This window comes from Ochotona curzoniae, unplaced genomic scaffold (assembly GCF_017591425.1).
Source record: "Ochotona curzoniae isolate NIBS_2020 unplaced genomic scaffold, NIBS_Ocur_1.0 contig_46, whole genome shotgun sequence".
Classification (NCBI taxonomy): Eukaryota; Metazoa; Chordata; class Mammalia; order Lagomorpha; family Ochotonidae; genus Ochotona; species Ochotona curzoniae.
Genome location: NW_024466340.1, coordinates 6,483,641 through 6,500,197, shown reverse-complemented (window position 1 = coordinate 6,500,197; position 16,557 = coordinate 6,483,641). Strand labels below are relative to the sequence as shown.

At 66.0% G+C, this 16,557-nt stretch overlaps 1 protein-coding gene across 3 annotated transcripts; it reads right to left on the bottom strand.

Annotated features, from left to right (window-relative positions):
- Positions 1–1,041: 1,041 nt before the first annotated feature.
- On the bottom strand, positions 1,042–15,875 carry HIP1R (huntingtin interacting protein 1 related). 3 transcript variants are annotated; one of them, XM_040987082.1, is made up of 32 exons: positions 15,729–15,823; positions 9,201–9,264; positions 8,967–9,109; positions 8,825–8,881; positions 8,329–8,409; positions 8,043–8,119; positions 7,808–7,869; positions 7,025–7,165; positions 6,714–6,771; positions 6,554–6,629; positions 6,301–6,441; positions 6,156–6,217; positions 5,997–6,069; positions 5,734–5,917; positions 5,569–5,657; positions 5,377–5,493; positions 5,196–5,297; positions 4,912–5,085; positions 4,355–4,502; positions 4,137–4,223; positions 3,958–4,065; positions 3,739–3,875; positions 3,531–3,641; positions 3,398–3,456; positions 3,238–3,268; positions 3,097–3,159; positions 2,695–2,795; positions 2,492–2,597; positions 2,281–2,404; positions 2,138–2,199; positions 1,851–2,054; positions 1,042–1,758 (listed from the first exon to the last, which is right to left on the bottom strand). In XM_040987082.1, exons 1-32 carry the CDS (start codon positions 15,819–15,821, stop codon positions 1,714–1,716), a joined length of 3,180 nt encoding a protein of 1,059 aa, XP_040843016.1. In that variant the 5' UTR covers positions 15,822–15,823; the 3' UTR covers positions 1,042–1,713. The 3 variants fall into 3 exon arrangements, with proteins under 3 accessions (XP_040843016.1, XP_040843015.1, XP_040843014.1); XM_040987081.1 differs by having other exon boundaries at positions 1,042–2,054; XM_040987080.1 differs by having other exon boundaries at positions 1,042–2,054; positions 3,097–3,268; positions 15,729–15,875.
- Between the last annotated feature and the right edge of the window lie 682 nt (positions 15,876–16,557).

The following is a 16,557-nucleotide window of genomic DNA, read 5'->3' as shown; positions in this document are numbered from 1 at the left end:
GAATTGGGCCTTGCGCGGTGCCGGCCGCTCCTCTGTGGGCCTTGGGGCTCACATGCAGTACCAGGCAGAGTGGCAGGCACAGCCAGAGACTGTGCCTCTCACTGCTGCCCAAGTCTAAAGAATTCACCTGGAAGGCAGAGCTACAGGGACACAGGTCTTCCATCCACTGGTTCATGCCCCCCACGATTAGAATGGCCAGGCCACTGCTGGGAGCTGCTGCAGGGGTCCAATGTGGGTGCAGAGCCCAAGCACTTGGGCCATCCTGAGCCACTTTCCTAGCACAGTGGCAGGGAGCTGAAAGGGTAGTGGAGCAGCCAGGACACGAACTGGTGCCCCCTGGGATGCTTAGTACTACTGAGATGGGGCTTCCTGGTTAAGGCTTGTCACAAGGACTTGCTTGACCTGAGGAAGCCTGACCCAAGCAGTCACCTCCTGCAGTTGCTGCCAGCTTGTGTCTGGGAGACGGTCACTGGCTTAGGCAGGAGTCACGTGGCCTTCAGACAAGGAGCAGGCATGGTGACCCTAGCGCCCCAGGGAACCCAGGTGGGGGAGCTGGGAGTCTGGTCTGTGGTCAGGAGCCCTTGGTGTATAGCTGCCTGGTCACATGGTCAGCCCCAGGACCACCTGCTGGTGGGGACACTGTCAGCAGCTGCTCAGCTGGCAGTGGTAGCATTTGGAGAGCCTGTGGGGCGTGCAGGCTGCAAACCATAGGAGCTAGCACTGGCATCCCCTTATGGGCATTGGCTTGTGTCCCAGCTGCTCCACTTCTGATCCAACTCTGTTTATGGCCTGGGAAAACAGAGGCTGTCCTACACCCACAGGAGACCCAGAAGCTCCTGGCGTCACACGGGCTCAGGTCCAGCCACTGGGGAGAGAACTGACAGATCTCTTACCGTGTCTATCTGAAAGGGACCTTCTTTGAGATGACAGCCCCATGGCAGAGCAGTACCTGCATGGCTTCCTGCAGGCCCGGGCCAGGCCCAGTGTGGCAGAACGCATGCCTAGAGAAGGAGGAGCCTGCACAGCCACTTGGGCCTAGGCAACAGTCACAGCGCACTTTATTGTCAGTTGGACATGGCGTGCTGCCCAGCACTCACCCTGCCAACAGTCAGTAGCAGGCAGACGGCTGGGAGGCTAGGGGTCCAGTCCAGCTCCTGGCTGTGCCTGCCCAGCCAAAGCCATACCCCACCTTAGCCCCCACAGCAAGTCCTGGCTTCTGGCTTGCTCTTAGCACACAGGTGGATCTGGGGCCAAGCCCTGACCTTCAGAAGGGCAGGCAACAGGCCCTCAGGGTAGGCAATGGGTGATGGGGCACAGCCAGGTCCAGAATGGAAAACAGGAAATGGGTGGTGGTGGCAGGTTCCAGTTGGAACTGGTACTTCCTGGAGCAGAGGTGGCCCCTGCCAGGCTGCCCGGCCCTGCAGAAGCAACAGCAGCCACTTCCTGCACCTGGCTCAAGGAGAAGTGGGTGGCATGTGCCTTGTTCTGCCTGTGGCTTGAACCATTGGGCACCATGGAATCGGCATGCTGGGACTGCAGTCTCAGGCAGAGGTGGCCCCTACGTGGCAGGTCTCCCAGTATGTTCACCATGATAAAGAGTTGTAATAGCCTTGCAGCTCAGGACCAACAGGCAGGGGGCTGGCAGCCTGGGGGACACCCCAGGGTGGGACGTGGCCCCAGAGCAGCCCCGCGAGGCCTGGACCCCAGAGGGCCTTAGGAGTTCAGGAGCTGAGCTGGGTAGACACCATCCTTGTTGAGCTGTGGGAACTGAAGGCAAGGGCTCAGGGTGTGTGGCCCAGCCGGGGGCCAGCTGCCCCCTCTGGAAGCCTCCACATCCCAGCACCCTGCACCTGTTGGTCCTGTCTCAGGGCCACACTGGGCTTCTGGGCCAGCGGCGGCTTCTTGGTCCCAACCCGGGGGGCAGCAATGGGTGGGCTGGGCTCCTCCTCGCCTGGTGACCCCACGCCGCCGGCCAGCACGTAGTGCTGCTTCCGCAGTTCCCCGAGCCGCACGCGTTCCGCCTCCAGCGTCTTCTCCAGCTCCAGGACCCGCACCTGCAGCCATGGCACGCAGCCCCTCAGCGCAGCCCAGGGCCCCTGCCCCCTGGCCCTGGGTCAGCCACGAGGTGCTGGCTCACCTGCGTCTCCATCTCCTGCTTCTTGAGCTTGATGAGCGACAGGCCAGAGAAGTCCATGGTGTCTGTGACCAGAGGGCAGGTGAGCGTGTGGGTGCCCGTCCCGCCTCCCCCAGGGATAAGGCCGCCACACCCCCAGCACTCGCCTCGCTCCTCAATCTGCTCCTGGCCCGACTTGGTGGAGGCCACCACGTTGGCGGCCATCTCGTTGACAGTGCGTGAGCACTCCTGCAGGCGGCTCAGGTGGGGGCTGTGTTTGCTGGCCTTCACCTGGGTGGGGTGGTGGCGGGCCAGTCAGTGTGGGCCTGCCAATCAGTGTGAGCCAGGTCAGGGCCTGGGGTGTGCCAGCTGCCTCACCTTAGAGGCTGCCACCAGCTGGGCCGTGCTGGCCGCGATCTCATGCGAGCAGACTATGAGCTCCTCGTACTTGCCCGTGTGCAGGACCACCTTGTCCGCAGACTCCCTGCAGGGAGGGGCCCACGGGGGCCTGGGTCTCTGACCCTGTGGATGGCCAGGGACACCCCCCGCCCTCCACCCCCTGTCCCCCACCCCTGACATACACCAGCTGCGTGGCTCCCCAGCCCACGGCCTTGGAGGCGGAGATGAGACCTTCAGTCCAGCGCGAGTTCTTGGCATAAAATTCTTGTTGCGTGGCTGCCCCCTAGTGGCAAGAGGAGGACAGGGCAATGGAAGAACATGATCCTGCCCCAAGCCACAACCCTCCTGCCAAGCAGGGATGCGGGGAGTGAGCGAGAGAGAGAGAGAGAGAGAGAGAGAGCAAGAGCGAGAGAGAGAGAGAGCGAGCCAGAGAGAGAGAGTGAGCGAGAGAGAGAGAGAGAGAGAGAGAGAGAGAGAGAGTGTCTGTGTGTGTAGAACAGGGGTATTTGCTGAGCGGTTGGAGTGTGTCTATAGGGGTGTGTGGGGTGAAGTATGACCTGACCCGAGGCCCCCCACCGACTCACCCTGCCACTCTCTACTATTTCCTTCTGCAGGCAGGTAGAGGTGGTCACCAGGAGCCGGATGGCCTGCCAAGACCAAGACAGTGTGACCAGGGGCCTCCCAGGCCAAGCTCGGCCACCCCGGGGTCCTGGCCACCCACTCACCTTCATGAGGTCTGTGCAGGAGTTAAGGATCCTAGGAGGCGAGACAAGAAGGGGACACGATGGGCTCCGCCACAGGCCCTGACACCTCGCGGGGCCTGGCTGACCCCTGACCTGGGGGCTCCATGGGGGACCCACCTTGGGCTGGGGCCTGGGAGCTCACCTCTCGTTCACCTCCAGCTTTACCCCTGAGCTCGCATGGCGGGCCTGGTTCATCATGTCCTGCAGAGAGCCAGGGCTGAGTGAGGACTGAACTCGCTGCCCAGCCAGGACGGGGTGGAGGCTTCCTGGCTCACCTCGATCCTCCGCACGGCGTCTTCAATGGCTGCAGATGTGGCCGCCATCTCCTTGTCCACCACGGCGCCCAGCTCCTCCTGCTGCACGTCCAGGCTCTTGGGCTTCAGCTCCTGGGAGGATGGGAAACAGGTGCGTTCAGACGCACCAGCCCCACGTGGTGGAGGCGGGCCCCGGGGGTCTGCCCCACACCCAGCACTGGACACTCACCTGGCCCAGCTGAAGGATGCCCTGCAGGGGACCGCGCACCAGGCCTGGCTGTGCCCTGGCCACCCCCTGCCGGTCCTGCAGCTGTTGTGTGAGCTCCAGCGCCCGCGCCCCGCACTCCCTGCAGCTGTCCAATAGACCTGGGGGACAGGGAGAGGCCCATGAACGGGGCAGAACCCCCGGACACCCACTCCCCTCTCCCGGGGCCTGGGATCCACTTACGGTCAGCAGGGTCGGTGGGGGCCAGATGGGAGGTGGCAGCCCCGTTTATGATGGTGTCTGCAGCCAGGTGAGAGAAGCGGGCCAGGGCCGCCACCAGGGCTGAGGCATCTGCGGGGTGACAGGCAGGGTGAGGGGGGGCGCAGCCAGCTCCTTGGCAGAGAGGGGAGTCTCGCACTCACCTGCTGGGGAGGCTAGGTACTGGGCATGGCCCTGCTCCAGGGCGCTCACTGTGTCCACGGCTGCCTGGGCCCTGCTCACCAGGTAGTCTGCAAGCCAAGAGGAGCTGAGGCCTCGGGCCCACACCGCCCACAGCAGGGCATGTATCCCGGGGGCTGAGGCCCCAGTCCCACCCCGCCCACAGCCAGGCTGGGCACAGTGGCTGCCAGCAGGCACGTACCCGGGGAGCTGGTGCAGCGCAGGTGTAGGGGGTCGTCCAGCTTGCCCACTGCATCGTGGAGGATGAGCTCAGCCTCGCCAGCAGCACCACACAACATCACAAACTGCTCGTCCAGCAGCCTTTGCCGCAGCCCCTGCTCCTGGGCCTCCTGGAGAGGAGGGGAAGCTTAGAGACCCCTGAAGGCCGGCTCTGCTCCAGCTCACCTCAGGGAAAGACCCTCCCCTCCAGGATGCTGCAAACTCGCTGTGGCCTCAGTGAGTAAAACCGCTGCTGGCTTCCCTCAGAGACAGTGGTTCAAGTCCTGGCTGCTCCCCTTCAATCCAGCTCCCTGCTGACAACCTGGGGAAGCAGCCAGTGGGCCCTGCACTGACAGAGACCAGAATGAAGTGTAAACGTGAAGGCTCCATTGTCCCAGACACCCAAGTGGCTGGTGGATGTGACAAACCTCGCCTGTCAGCCAACAGGGAAATGGCAGGCACACTGTGCCCTTGCAGCTGAGAGCATGAGAAGCAGGGCCGGGGCTCGGGCAGGCACTGCGGGCTGCCAGGGGCTCCTACCTTCTCCTCCAGCCGCCCCTGTAGCTCCTGCTGGGCCTGGCTCAGCACCGCCTCCTTCTCCCGTGCCAGGTTCTGGGCTGCCAGCAGCTCGGCCTCCCGCTGCCGCACGGCCCTGCTCAGGGCGTCCTTCTCTGCGCTCAGCGTGTCCAGCCTTGAGCTCAGCTCAGCCCCACTCTGCAAACACGGGGTCCTGAGCAGGCTCCCAGGCAGCTGTGGGTGCCCCCCAACCGAGAGCCCCGCAGACCCTGTACCCCAGTGCCACCTCAGGAGGCCCCCCGTGGCACCTGCTGTGTGCGGTTCAGGGCCTCCTGGGCATGCTGCAGCTCCCCGGCCTTGGCCTCCAGCTCCCGCTTGAGCTGCTCCACCTGGTCACTCTGCTCCTCCAGCTGGGACAGGGCAGCGTGTCACTAGGGCAGTGGGACTGGGGGGCACAGAAGGGCATGGGCCAGCAAACCACGGGCGCACCTTCATCTCCGACTCGCGCTTAACCTGCTCCATCTGGAAGGCCAGCTGCTCCTTCACACGCGCCACCTCCTCCTGGCTCTGCTGCGTCACCGTCAGCTGCTTGGCCGTGTCCGCATTCTACGTGGGCAGGGACGGGCTCAGGCTCTGCCCGCCAGCCTGGGCCCTGCGCCCCACTCCCTGCCGGGCACCCACCTTCCGCAGCAGCTCGGCGTGGGTGTTGATGAGCTCACTGTGCTTCTCCTTCAGCCTGCTGTAGCGCAGCTCCGTGGCGCTGGCCCGTCCTGCGATGGCAGTGGGGTTGACTCCTGTCCCTGCCCGTGCCCTCTGCGACCCCAGGCCCGTGGACACGGCACTCACGCTCAGCCTCCTCGCGCAGGCCCCGGTCCTGCTCGCCCTCGCGCTGGGCGGCCTGCAGCTGGGCCAGCTCGTGGCGGAGCTGCTCGTTGTCCACCAGGGCCTTCTGCTTCTGCTTGCGCTGCTCCTCCAGCTCGGCCTCGAGCGCGTTCACCTGGCCCTTGAGCTGCGCCACGTAGCGCTGGGCCTGCGGGCGGCAGAGGGCGCTGTGGGCCGCGGGCCGGCCTGCAGGCTCCCACAGGTCCGTCCTCGGACTGCCCACTCACCTCCAGCTTCATCTTCTCCAGCTCTGCCCGCAGCGCCTCCACCTCGCGCTTCAGGGTCTCGATCTGCAGGTCCCTGTGGACGCAGGCTGTCAGGCCCACGGGGACTGGGGGACCTCTCGTGGTCAGGCCCCGCCCTGCGCAGCCACCTGGGCCCCTCACCTTTCATCCCTCACCGAGCCGTTGGGGGGCCCGAACGTCTGATCCAAAAGGTCAGCCACCACCTGCGGGGCAAAGCAGGAACCCTCGCTCTCTGCCCTGCGCCCCTCCGCGGCTGGCCACGCAGTGGGCTGGGGGGGACACTCACTGCTGGCTCCTCTGCGGGGGGGCCCGTGCTGATCTCAATCAGGTTCTCTGGTTCCTCCTCCTCCGGGGCCTCCTCCGGGATCACCACCACGGGCTTGATGTGCTCCGCCAGGGCCGAGGCCCGCAGAAAGTTGGGGGGTCCCTGCGGGGACAGCTGCTCAGCCACCACTCCCGCATGAAGGCCTCCCCGACCATGGCCTCTGAGCCCAGGACTGTGGCCTGGTGGACAGCAGGGCCCCCAGCACCCCACGCACCTCAGGCAGCCGGGGGATCTGGATGAGCCGCTTGAAGTAGAGCATGTCGGAAGCTCGGCGGAAGAAGTTCCGGAGGCTGCGGGGAACCACAGGGTCAGGAAGGGGCCGTGTGCACCCCTCCCGGCTTGGCCTGACGGGCTCGGCCCTCCCGGGCTGCTACCTGTGGAACTGCTCATGGAAGCGGTCCCTGTGGCCTTGCAACGTGTCCGCAGGCAGACCTGGGGAACACAGTGTTCAGGGGACCCCTACTCCTCCCCAAACCAAAAGCAGATGGGGGAGACCCCCATGGCCAGCCCCAGCCCCTTTCAGGAAGGGGTCAGGAGACCCTGGGCTCTAGTGACGGAAACCTACAGCTGGTTTCATGGGCCAGCTGCTCCCAGCAGACCCAAACTGCAGGGCCCGGCTCGGCGTGGGAGCCAGCAGCGGGCACCCCGAGTCCCACTGTGGCCGACCCTGTGAGCAGGCACTCACAGGAGTGGAGCTTGAACATGAGCTTCACCGTGTAGTGGTACAGGTGGCTGCAGTCCTGGATGACCTGGATCAGGGGGGCCAGGCGGCACTGGCCCGAGGACATCTGGGACACGGCGATGGCGGTGTTGAGCTGCCGGAAAACTGGGCAGGGCAGGCATGACCCACCGGGTCAGAGACCCCTCAGGCTTTTCTGGTTCTTTCCAGGACACTGTATCCAACAGCTGCCCCTGAGTCCCCACAAGGCAGAAAACCCAGAACCATCAAGAGCCCTTCCAGATGTTTCCATCTGCTGGGGCCACAGAGCTCACGCTAGAGGCCTGGGAGCCTCTGCATCTAGATGCTTTCCGGCACCGCTGGGAGGGTGGTGGTGGGGACATGCCCTTCCCTCACCCTGCTGGGCCGCAGAGGACATGGGCATGGCACATGCGCTGTGGACACCTGCCCTGTGTGGAGTCCTGGCTGCGCCAACAACCCCCTGGGCTCTGCCAGCCACAGGGCACTGAGGGGCCGGCGAGTTCCCTGTTACCGCAAATCCTCCCACCCCAGGCTTGCTGTTCCTGGGCTGGGGTCCACCAGACAGGAAGTAGGCACTGCCCCCAGCCTACCTCCTGGGAAGCCAGGCAGAATAAACAGCCGAGACCACCCACACCCCAGCACCTGGGCCTGGTGTCCCGGGCGGCAAAGGTGCCCTGCCGGGCCCTGGGCCTTTCCTCCACGTCCAGGAGTGGCAAGTACAGCTTCTCGCCACAGCGTCTCCCTCCCCCAGCACGGCTGCCGGCTCACCAGACTCCGAGAGCTTCAGCTCGCAGTCCATGTAGTCGAACATCTCCACGGTGAGCTGGAAGCTGCAACGGAGCGCGGAGCTGAGGCAGGGCCCCCGAGCCACCGCCACCCCGGGCACTTCCCTGCCAGCACCACCTGCTGGTGCCCCGGGAAAGCCAGAGACCCCCGGACCGTGTGGTCCCCGGGGCTCCCAGCTGCCGTCGGCCCAGGAGGACGTCACTGCGGTGAGACTCACATGTTGTTGACGTCAGACCCGGCGGCCTTCTCCAGCACCTCGTCTGTCACCTCCAGACCCGCGGGGAACTGGGGGTGCTGTGAGAGAGTCCCCTCAGCAGCAGCCCCCACACCCAGTCCAGCTCCAGCACGGGGGTGGACGTGCCCCGTGCAGCCACTGAGGCTCACCCAGGCTGGTGGAGGCCAGGCAGGGAGCCAGCCCGGTCCACCAGAGCCGGGGCCTCGGGACCAACCCGGTGCTCGGCTGCATGGAGGGGCCAGCCCAGGAGCTCCGCCCCCCAGGCTACCTTGAGGTGGAAGGAGATCTTGGTCAGCAGCAGCCTGGTGTAGACGCTCACCAGCTGTCCATAGCGGTCATGCAGGTGCCCCTGTGGAAGGGCTCGGTCACTGGACAGCCCAGCGGAGGTGGCCGCGTGTGTCCCCCATGGGTGTCGGGCTCACTGAACAGGCGTTGCCTGCCTCCAGCTGTCTTATCACGCCTGTCACTCAGTCCTACAAGACCCTGGTGAGCCAAGGGCAGGAGGCCAGGCCAAGGGGCCCATCCAGGATGCTGGTGGCAGGTGGGAGTGGCCCCGGCGCCTCACCGTGCCCCCAGCACTCCACGGTTTTTACAAACAGGAACATGGGTCAAAGGCAGGGGCTGTGCGTCTCCCTGGGCTCCAGCATGTCTCCCGGTATCCCCGGTGACAGGAGGGGCACCCCTCAATGTCACCCGGGCCTCGGTCACCTCTGCCCAGCTTGCAGGGCCCCAAGCCTTCTAAGCAAGGCCCGGCCAGCACGTACCCACAGGTCCCCAATCTCGCGGATGTTGCTGCGGTACCGCTGGCAGTCATGCAGCACCTGTGGGGGAGGGCAGACGGAAGTGTCCCGAGAGTCCCTCCCCCACGCTGCAGGCGGGGCGGGGGCACGGGCGGCACCCACTCACATTGGGATGGCCATCCCGCAGAACCTTGTGCAGGACATGGCAGAATTTCCAGCTCAGGATGGGGCTGCTGGGCAGCGGGAGGCCGATGGCATAAGACCAGAAGGTGAAGGCGCCCTTCTCGTGGTGTGTGCCCAGAATGATACCTGCCAGGGTCAAGGCCAAAGGCACACGGGATGTACGCAGTGGCGGAGGGGGCGGGCAGGGGCACCCCCAGAGCAGGCAGGTGAAGGATACGGCGTGCGTGCTTCTCCTTCACCGGCACCTCCTGGTTGTTGATGGCTTTGCTGATGCTGATGGCCTGGGGAGGCGGAGAGGCCAAAGGTCAGGACCTGTGGGGCAGGCCGGCCCACCTGGGTCAGACGGGGGCCCAGCACAGCAGCTGCGGCTGGACCCCATGGCCACCTGTGGCTTCCTAACTCACGGAGGACGGGGGAGCCTGCTCACACACCAGTCACAGCCTGCTGTCACCTCACCTATGGGGGAGACTACCCCTCCCTCCAGCCCTGCAGCCCCTGCCAGCGAGGCTGCCCCCTCACCGTGGGGCGTCCCCGGCTCACCCGGGTCAGGCCCGCACAGCACCGGACTGGGGGCAGGGCTGGCCCTCTTTCACACACTGGGCCCATTGTGGCAGCTCATTGGGATGCGGGCACCTGCGGCAGCCTTGGCCGGCTCGCCCGGGCCCCCGGGCTGGACAGCAGCTCCCACCACCTGCTCCTCGGCCCGGCCTGCACCCCAGGCTTAGTCCTTCCCTCCAGACGGGTGCCTGGGGGGGATGCTGTGTCCCCGGTGGTGCGACCGCAGTGATGAACAGCTGCATTTAGCGAGTGCCCCCGGTTAGGTCCCAGTGGGGAAACCAAGGCAAGGAGGGGTTGGGTGGCCCACCCAAGCAGCCAAAAACGACCAGGCACAGAAGCAGCTGGGAGGATTGAGCTGGGGCCCACCCAACCCCAGCCCCTAAGGGGCCACCTGCGACCGAGCCCTATCACCCCATCACGCCTGCGGGTCACTCACCCCCGCTCTCCCCACAGCACGGCCTGGCACAGGTCGGATCAGGAGTATGGCCCACAGGGCACTGCCCCACTGGCCCCAGACAACGTTGTGGCTGCCGGGCCCTCGGCGGGAACACTGCCCTGTTGTGTGCGGGTGGGCAGATGTGCCGGCAGGCACGGGGCCACACAAGGAGGAGCCTGTGGGAGCCCAGGCCGCCACACTGGTGGGCTGTCCTCGGGACCAGCCCAAGCTGGGCACGCTGGGTGTCCTTGCTGCCTGGGCTGGGGAAGGAGGGGGCACAGTCTGTCAGGGCTGGCTCCCAGGGGCTGAGCTAAAGGGAGGTCCAGGCCCAGGCCTGGGGCCACCAAACCAGGACCCTAGGACCTTGAGGGGGGATAGGGGCAGAAGACCTGGGGTAGGTGGCACTGGCCTGCAGTCTGACTGCTGGGGACAAGGCGCTGGCAGAGGCAGCTCTGCCCACTGCGGGCCAGAGAGGACCCTTCTGGGCCAGGGATTTGCAGGAGCAGCAGTGGGGTGCTTGGGGCCGTCACAAGACAGCTGAGGGACCGGGGAGTGATTTCCAGGGTCCCTGGTATCACCCCTCACTGCTGGGACAGCCCCAAGTCCCAGGAAAGGCCTGGCCTTGACCAGGCAGAGGGGTAGGGGACACAGAGCCAGCAGGTCAGGGTGAGCCCACTGCCCCGCAGGCAGGAGACCACGCCCTGGTCCTGCTGTCCCCATCCGCCTCAGCCAATCGCTGAAGCCCCAGCGCAGGGGCCAACACAGCCATCCTGTCCAGCTTCCAACCCCAGCCAGGGACCTGGGCCGAGGCGAGCAGCCCCACGCTAGCAGGCCCGGAGTAGCCTCATTGAGGCGCCAGGGCCCTTCAGAGGCCATTTACCGAGGCAGACACGGGATTTCTGTAGCTTGGGCCACACGTGGAGGAGCCCACAGGCAGGGTGACCCTCACTGACGCCTCCCATGGCTGCTCCAAAGGAGGCGGCTGGCACCCAAGGGAAGGAGCAACCACAGCTCCTCAGCCCCAGGCTTTGAGGGAGTCATGCTGGTGGCTGGCAGGAGGGCTCGGCCCAGGTCACGCCCCCATCGCCTGCCAGGACGGTTTCATCCTGGTGACATCACCAAAAACCTGTCTGTGGCACAACCTGGGGGCTGAGTCAGTCCTGGCAGGAGAACCCACAGGCGAAGCTGGGGAAAAACAGCAGCCCTGTCTGAATTCGCCTCTGACCACAGCCCAGGCATTCCTGGGGGAGTACTGCCCGTCTGTGTGCAGGCCGCACAAGGGAGGGGCCGTCTGGGGGAGCAGCTGGTGAGCAGCCTGCCGGAGTGGCTGTGCCACCTTCTCCCGGGAGCCAAACACGCCCATCTGCTCATCCATGCCCATTTCCGGTCCCCACAACTGGCTGCAGGTCGGGAGAAGGCACCCCCAGTTGCTCTGCATGGGGGCAGGGCAGCCCAGCTAGCTGGCAGGGGGCGGGGCTTCTCTGAGCCAGCAGGTGCAGCCTCCAGCGTGGGCAGCGGCTTTCATTCACAAACAGCTCAAGAGGGGAAGTCCCAGGCTGGCTGGCCTCAAGTCCCGTCCCTTCCCCCACACCGGCCCTGGCCTGGAGGCATCTGGAAGGCCGGTGTCTCACCTCTCCAGCCAACAGCCTGTCCTCCTCAGCCTCCAAGTTCAGGCAGAGTCCCCCAGGCCACGAGCTACAAGAGCCACAGGACGCTGACACCTGCAGGATTCTCACCACACCCCAAGGGGCCGCCTGCGGGCATCCCCAGGCGCAAGGTGGAAAGGTGGGTGGGAAGCCGTCCCTAGCCTGGACTGTCACCTCTGAGACAGCTCTGCCAGGAAGCAGCCACCCAGGCGGGGGCAGGCGGGGCAGGGCCTCTGGCAACCACCTGCTGAAGCCACGAAGCTGGCTTCCTGAGCGGGTGACCGTGACCTGTCATCCGCTCGCTGGCTCGGGCGGGCCTTGGGGGTGGCCTCACAGGGTGGCTGGGGCCCAGCTCCTCCTCCCCTGTCAGAAGAACCCTGGGGCCTGTGTGTACCCACTCAGCCGGCACCTCCAGGTACAGTCCCCTAGCAGTGCAGGGCAGGTGGAGGGCCTTGGCTGCCCACGAACTGGCCTAGCTTCTTCCAGTCCCTGGGGCCAATGAACCTCCCCGCCACAGAGGCAGACAGCGCCCCTACCCCCTACGGCAGGGTGGGGGGCTAGGCAAGGGCTGTGGCCCACTCGCCTGGCCAGGTCAGAGATGGGAGGGGAGTGGCCCAGCAGGTGCAGGGCACCAGGGCTCCCGGAGCTGCACACCTGGCGGACCAGGAACCCAGGGCAGGGCTGGCAGCCAGTGTGCCGACGACTGGCATTCATTTGACAGAGGGATGCAGGGCGAGTAAGTGAAACCCTCAGATGACCACAACTGGGCAGCAAAGCCGGAACTCAATCCAGGTCCCCGAATGGTGACAAGGGCCCTTACTGCCAGCTGCCCCCAGGGTCTACGCTGGCAGGTCTGGACAGGACCTGGGGGAGTGAGCCCAGGCAGTCTGCAGTGACACGCAGGTGCCAGGTGGGCCGAGCGCCTGCCCTGATCTACTAACGGGATTCTAGACGCCACCGGCCTCGGCAAACTCCCCAGCGCTGGGGGGCCAAGATGCACACAGAGGTGCCAGACCTGCCTCCAGGGTTCCTACCCACCAGCCCAGGCTCCAAACCCTTCCACCCTTCCTGGCTGACAGCCCCAGCTGCCAAGTCCCGGGGAGTCAGGGTTCACGCCGCTGTCAGCTCTGGGGTCAAACCCATGGCAAGAAAACACCCACTGCCACTGTCCCCACAGGGACTGTCCACTAAGGACATGAGCCCAGCCTGTGCCCCACTAGTATTCCACAGACAATGCCAGGGTACCCTGCAGCCAGGCCGAGAGCCCCTGAGCTGCTGGGGTTGGCACTGTGGCGCAGTGGGCTAAGCACTTACCCAGGAGCCTGCCATCTCACAGGAGCCCCAGTTTCCATCCTGGCTGCCCCACTTCCAATGCAGCGCCCTCTGAATGCTCTGGGAAAGCAGCGGAAGCCGGTCCAGTGCTGGGGCCTCTGCAGCCTCACAGGAGACCCGGATGGAGTCCAGGCTCCTGCCTTCAGCCCGGCCCAGCAGTGACTGCTGTGGCCATCTGGGGAGCGAGCCAGCATGGAGAGCTCTCAGTCGCTCCCTTTCTCCGTAACCCTGCCTTTCAAATAAATAAATCTTTAAAAGTCCTGCGTTGCCAATCCACGTGGCTCTCCTTGGGATCTGGGTTGCGCTGGGGCTGATCCGGAAGCTCAGTGGGCAGCGGGCCCTGCGCGGTGACGTCAGGCCTCCATGTCCCAAGGCAGACCAAGGCCCACCAAGGAGGCCGCAGCTGGACCTGAGCCCTGGCCACACGTGGGGAGTCCTGGCCTCAGACCCCGACCTCACAAGCCTTCTGGAGGTGGAGGGGAGGAAGAAGGCAGCTGGCAGAGCTTGCTGTGCCCCCCTGGGCACAGGGATGCCACTTTCAACTGCCATCAACTGAGTGGCTTGAAACTACACAAACCAGGGTGGGGGCCTGGCATCCCTATGGACACCGGTTCGAGTCCTGACTCCTCCACTTCTGATCCAGCTTCCTACAAATGTGCCTGGGAAGGCAACGGAGGATGCCCAAGTACTAGGGAGACCAAGTACGTGTGGGAGATCCAGAAGCTGCTTCTGGCTCCTGGCTTTGGACCAGCAGCTGCAGCCATTCCAGAAGTGACACTCACAGAGGCCAGGAGACAAAGACCAGGGATCCCGCGGTGCCAAACGCCAGGGGCCTCGGCCTAAGCTCTCTCCTTCCTGGCCTGCCCAGGTTCCTTGGCTCCACCTTCAAGGTCATGGCCTGCATCACTCCCACCTCCTTCGTCCACCAAAGTCCCCTGAGATGAGGCTGGGCCCCCCAGAGGCCAGGACTGCGCCCAGCACCCACACGCTCCAGGACTTGGCACGTAGCTCCCGTGGTCACCTTGCGTCTCACACCGCAGCAAGGCAGGTAGAATGACTCCTAGCTTTGCAGAGGAGACAGAACCAGGGGCTAGCAGCTTGCCCACCCCGCCCTACCCCCATGGGCTGGCCAGGATAGCGGTGCAGTCGCCTAGCACAGTGGGCTAACCGCTGCCTAGGGCTGTGGGCAGCTGGCATCAGGGCGCCTGTTCAGGGCCCAGCCACTTCACTTCGACCCAGCTCCCTGCTAATGAGCACCCTGGGAGGGCCCAGAAGCTGGCTTGAGAGCTTGGGTTTCTGCCACCCACGCGGGAGGCCTGGGTGCATTTCCTGGCTCCCAGCTCCGAGCTGTAGCTGGGCAGGGCATTGGCGTCGCAAGATCTCTGCCTGTCTCCATCCCTGCCTCAAGCAGCTTCATGGAAAAGTCAACCGACTTGGGCGCCCAAGTGTCTGGAGTCTCGGCCTGGTTTACGCCCGGTGCAGGTGTACTGGGGCCCGTGCTGCTGTACTCGAATGGTCACCTCCAGGGGTGGGGGGCTGCACCCCAAAGAGACCCAAGTCACAGGGAAGACCAAGGCCAGACTGGCTTCCTGGATGCCACACAACAGCAGAGCCCCAGGGAGCAGGGCAGCCTGACTGGTGGTACAGGAACGGGAGGACTCTGCTTGGTCCTCAAACCCTCCTCCGGCCCTGCCCAGGGGACGGGGCACCGGCCTGAATGTGCCCTGCTGTCTGCCGTGGGGAGACCGAGCTCCCGGGCTCTCCTCTGTCAGGGCCGGTGGTTGGTGGCTAGGAGTTATTTCTGGGAACGATCTAATTAAATATTAACCTCACACAATACCTCCTTTTTACATCCCCAGTGGCTGCCTGGGACCCCACCTAAGGGGATCCTAGGACAGGGTGCAGAACAAAGCCCAGATACTACACCTCCATGTGCAGCGCGGCCTGGGGGGGTCTCTGTGCCCTCTTCCAGCCCCCGCCATCCCCAAGAAGGGGTTGGGGGCCTAAAAAGCAGGAGTGACAAAGCCACCTGCCACCCCTGGTCCTGGCCAGCCCATGCAGATTCCCGTGCGTCCCCAAGTTCCAGCCGCAGCCAGGAGTGGTCCGGGGCGGCGAGGATACGATGCCTGGAGTCCTCCCCCCACACACACCCCGAAGTGGAAAGCCGTCGTAGAAGTCGCCGCCGTCAGGCCCCATCCGGGCGGCCGCTCCCTTCACTCGCCCATCCTGGCCAGGCGAGATTCCTCGGCCCTGCATCCCGATCCAGACCGCCCGGACTCCGGCAACGCACCAGGCAGGGCCCCGCCCCGCCCAGCCCCCGGGCCCGAGGACGCCTCCGCGTGTCCCAGCAAGGGGACAGCAAAGCCGGGGACGCGGCCCCCGCCCCGCGGCGGGAAGGGCGCGGGGCCGGCGTGCCCGCCAAGTTTCCGCGCGCGCCCCGCCGCCCCGGTAAACAGGACGGGCGACGCCGAGAAACTTGCCACCCGGCCGGGCCGGCAGGCGCCCGAGGGGGAGGAAGCGGGGTTTCCCGTGCGGAAACGCAAGGCTTCGCCCCGCGGGGCCGCGGCTGCCCCAGGTGGGAGAGGGCGCGGCGCGCGGCCGGCCGTGGCCCCGAGAACCGGCGCGCCCCGACCCCGCGGCCCCGGCGCCGCTCCGCCGGCCCGAGGCGAGCGCGCCCCGCCGCTTCCGGTTCACCTGCGCGGCCGCCGCGGAGCTCGGCGTCCCCGGCCCCGGCCCCGGCCCCGGCCCCGGCCCGCCCGCCGCCCGCGCTCGCCTGCGTCTTGTCGAACTGCTCGCGCTCGGCCTCCAGGCTGTGGCCCGGCCTGCGGCTCAGCACCCGCGCCGGCACGCTCTTGATGCTGTTCATCCTGCCGCCGCCGCCGCCGCCGCTCCGAGCGCCCGCCCGCCGCTCCGGCGCCCCGGCCGGCCGCCCTCCCGCCCTCCCGGCAGGCGGGGCCTCGCGACCCGGCCCCCGCCCGGCAGCTCCGCCCCGCACACCTCCACCCGCCCGGGCGCCCGTGCGTCCCGCCTCCCGGCCGCCAGGTGCGGGCCCGGCCAGGGCGCAGCGGAAACACCGGGCCGCCCGCGCCGACCGCCCCCGGGCCGGGATCCGGTTCACCTGCGGAGACTCCCGGGGCCGGGCCGGCTCTGCGCCCGGGGCTGCACAGCCTCAGAACCTCGCTGGGGCTCCCGGCCTCAAGTTCAAAGGCTTGCCAAGCAGCTGGCCCATTCCGGCCCCGGCCCTGCCTCCGCCGAGGACGACCCCTGTGGCCTGGCACCCCGGCCTTAGCACAAGCCTCTCCTCCTGCCCGGCTTACAAAGACGGATCCTGGGGCGGGCGCTGCGGTGCGCAGGTTAAGTCTCCGCTGTAGACCCACCTGCACCCACAAAGGAGACCTGGAAGAGGCTCCTGGCACCTGGGCTCAGATCAGCTCAGTTCCGACCACTGCAGCCATTTGGGGAGTGAACCAGCGGGTGGAAGACCCTGTCTCTCTTTCTAACTGCCTTAAAAAAAATGAAGAGGGAGGTGCAACATCTCAATTGGCTAATCTTCCCTTGTAAGCACCGGAATCCTTTTTAGACTTCTGGCTTTAGCCCAGCCC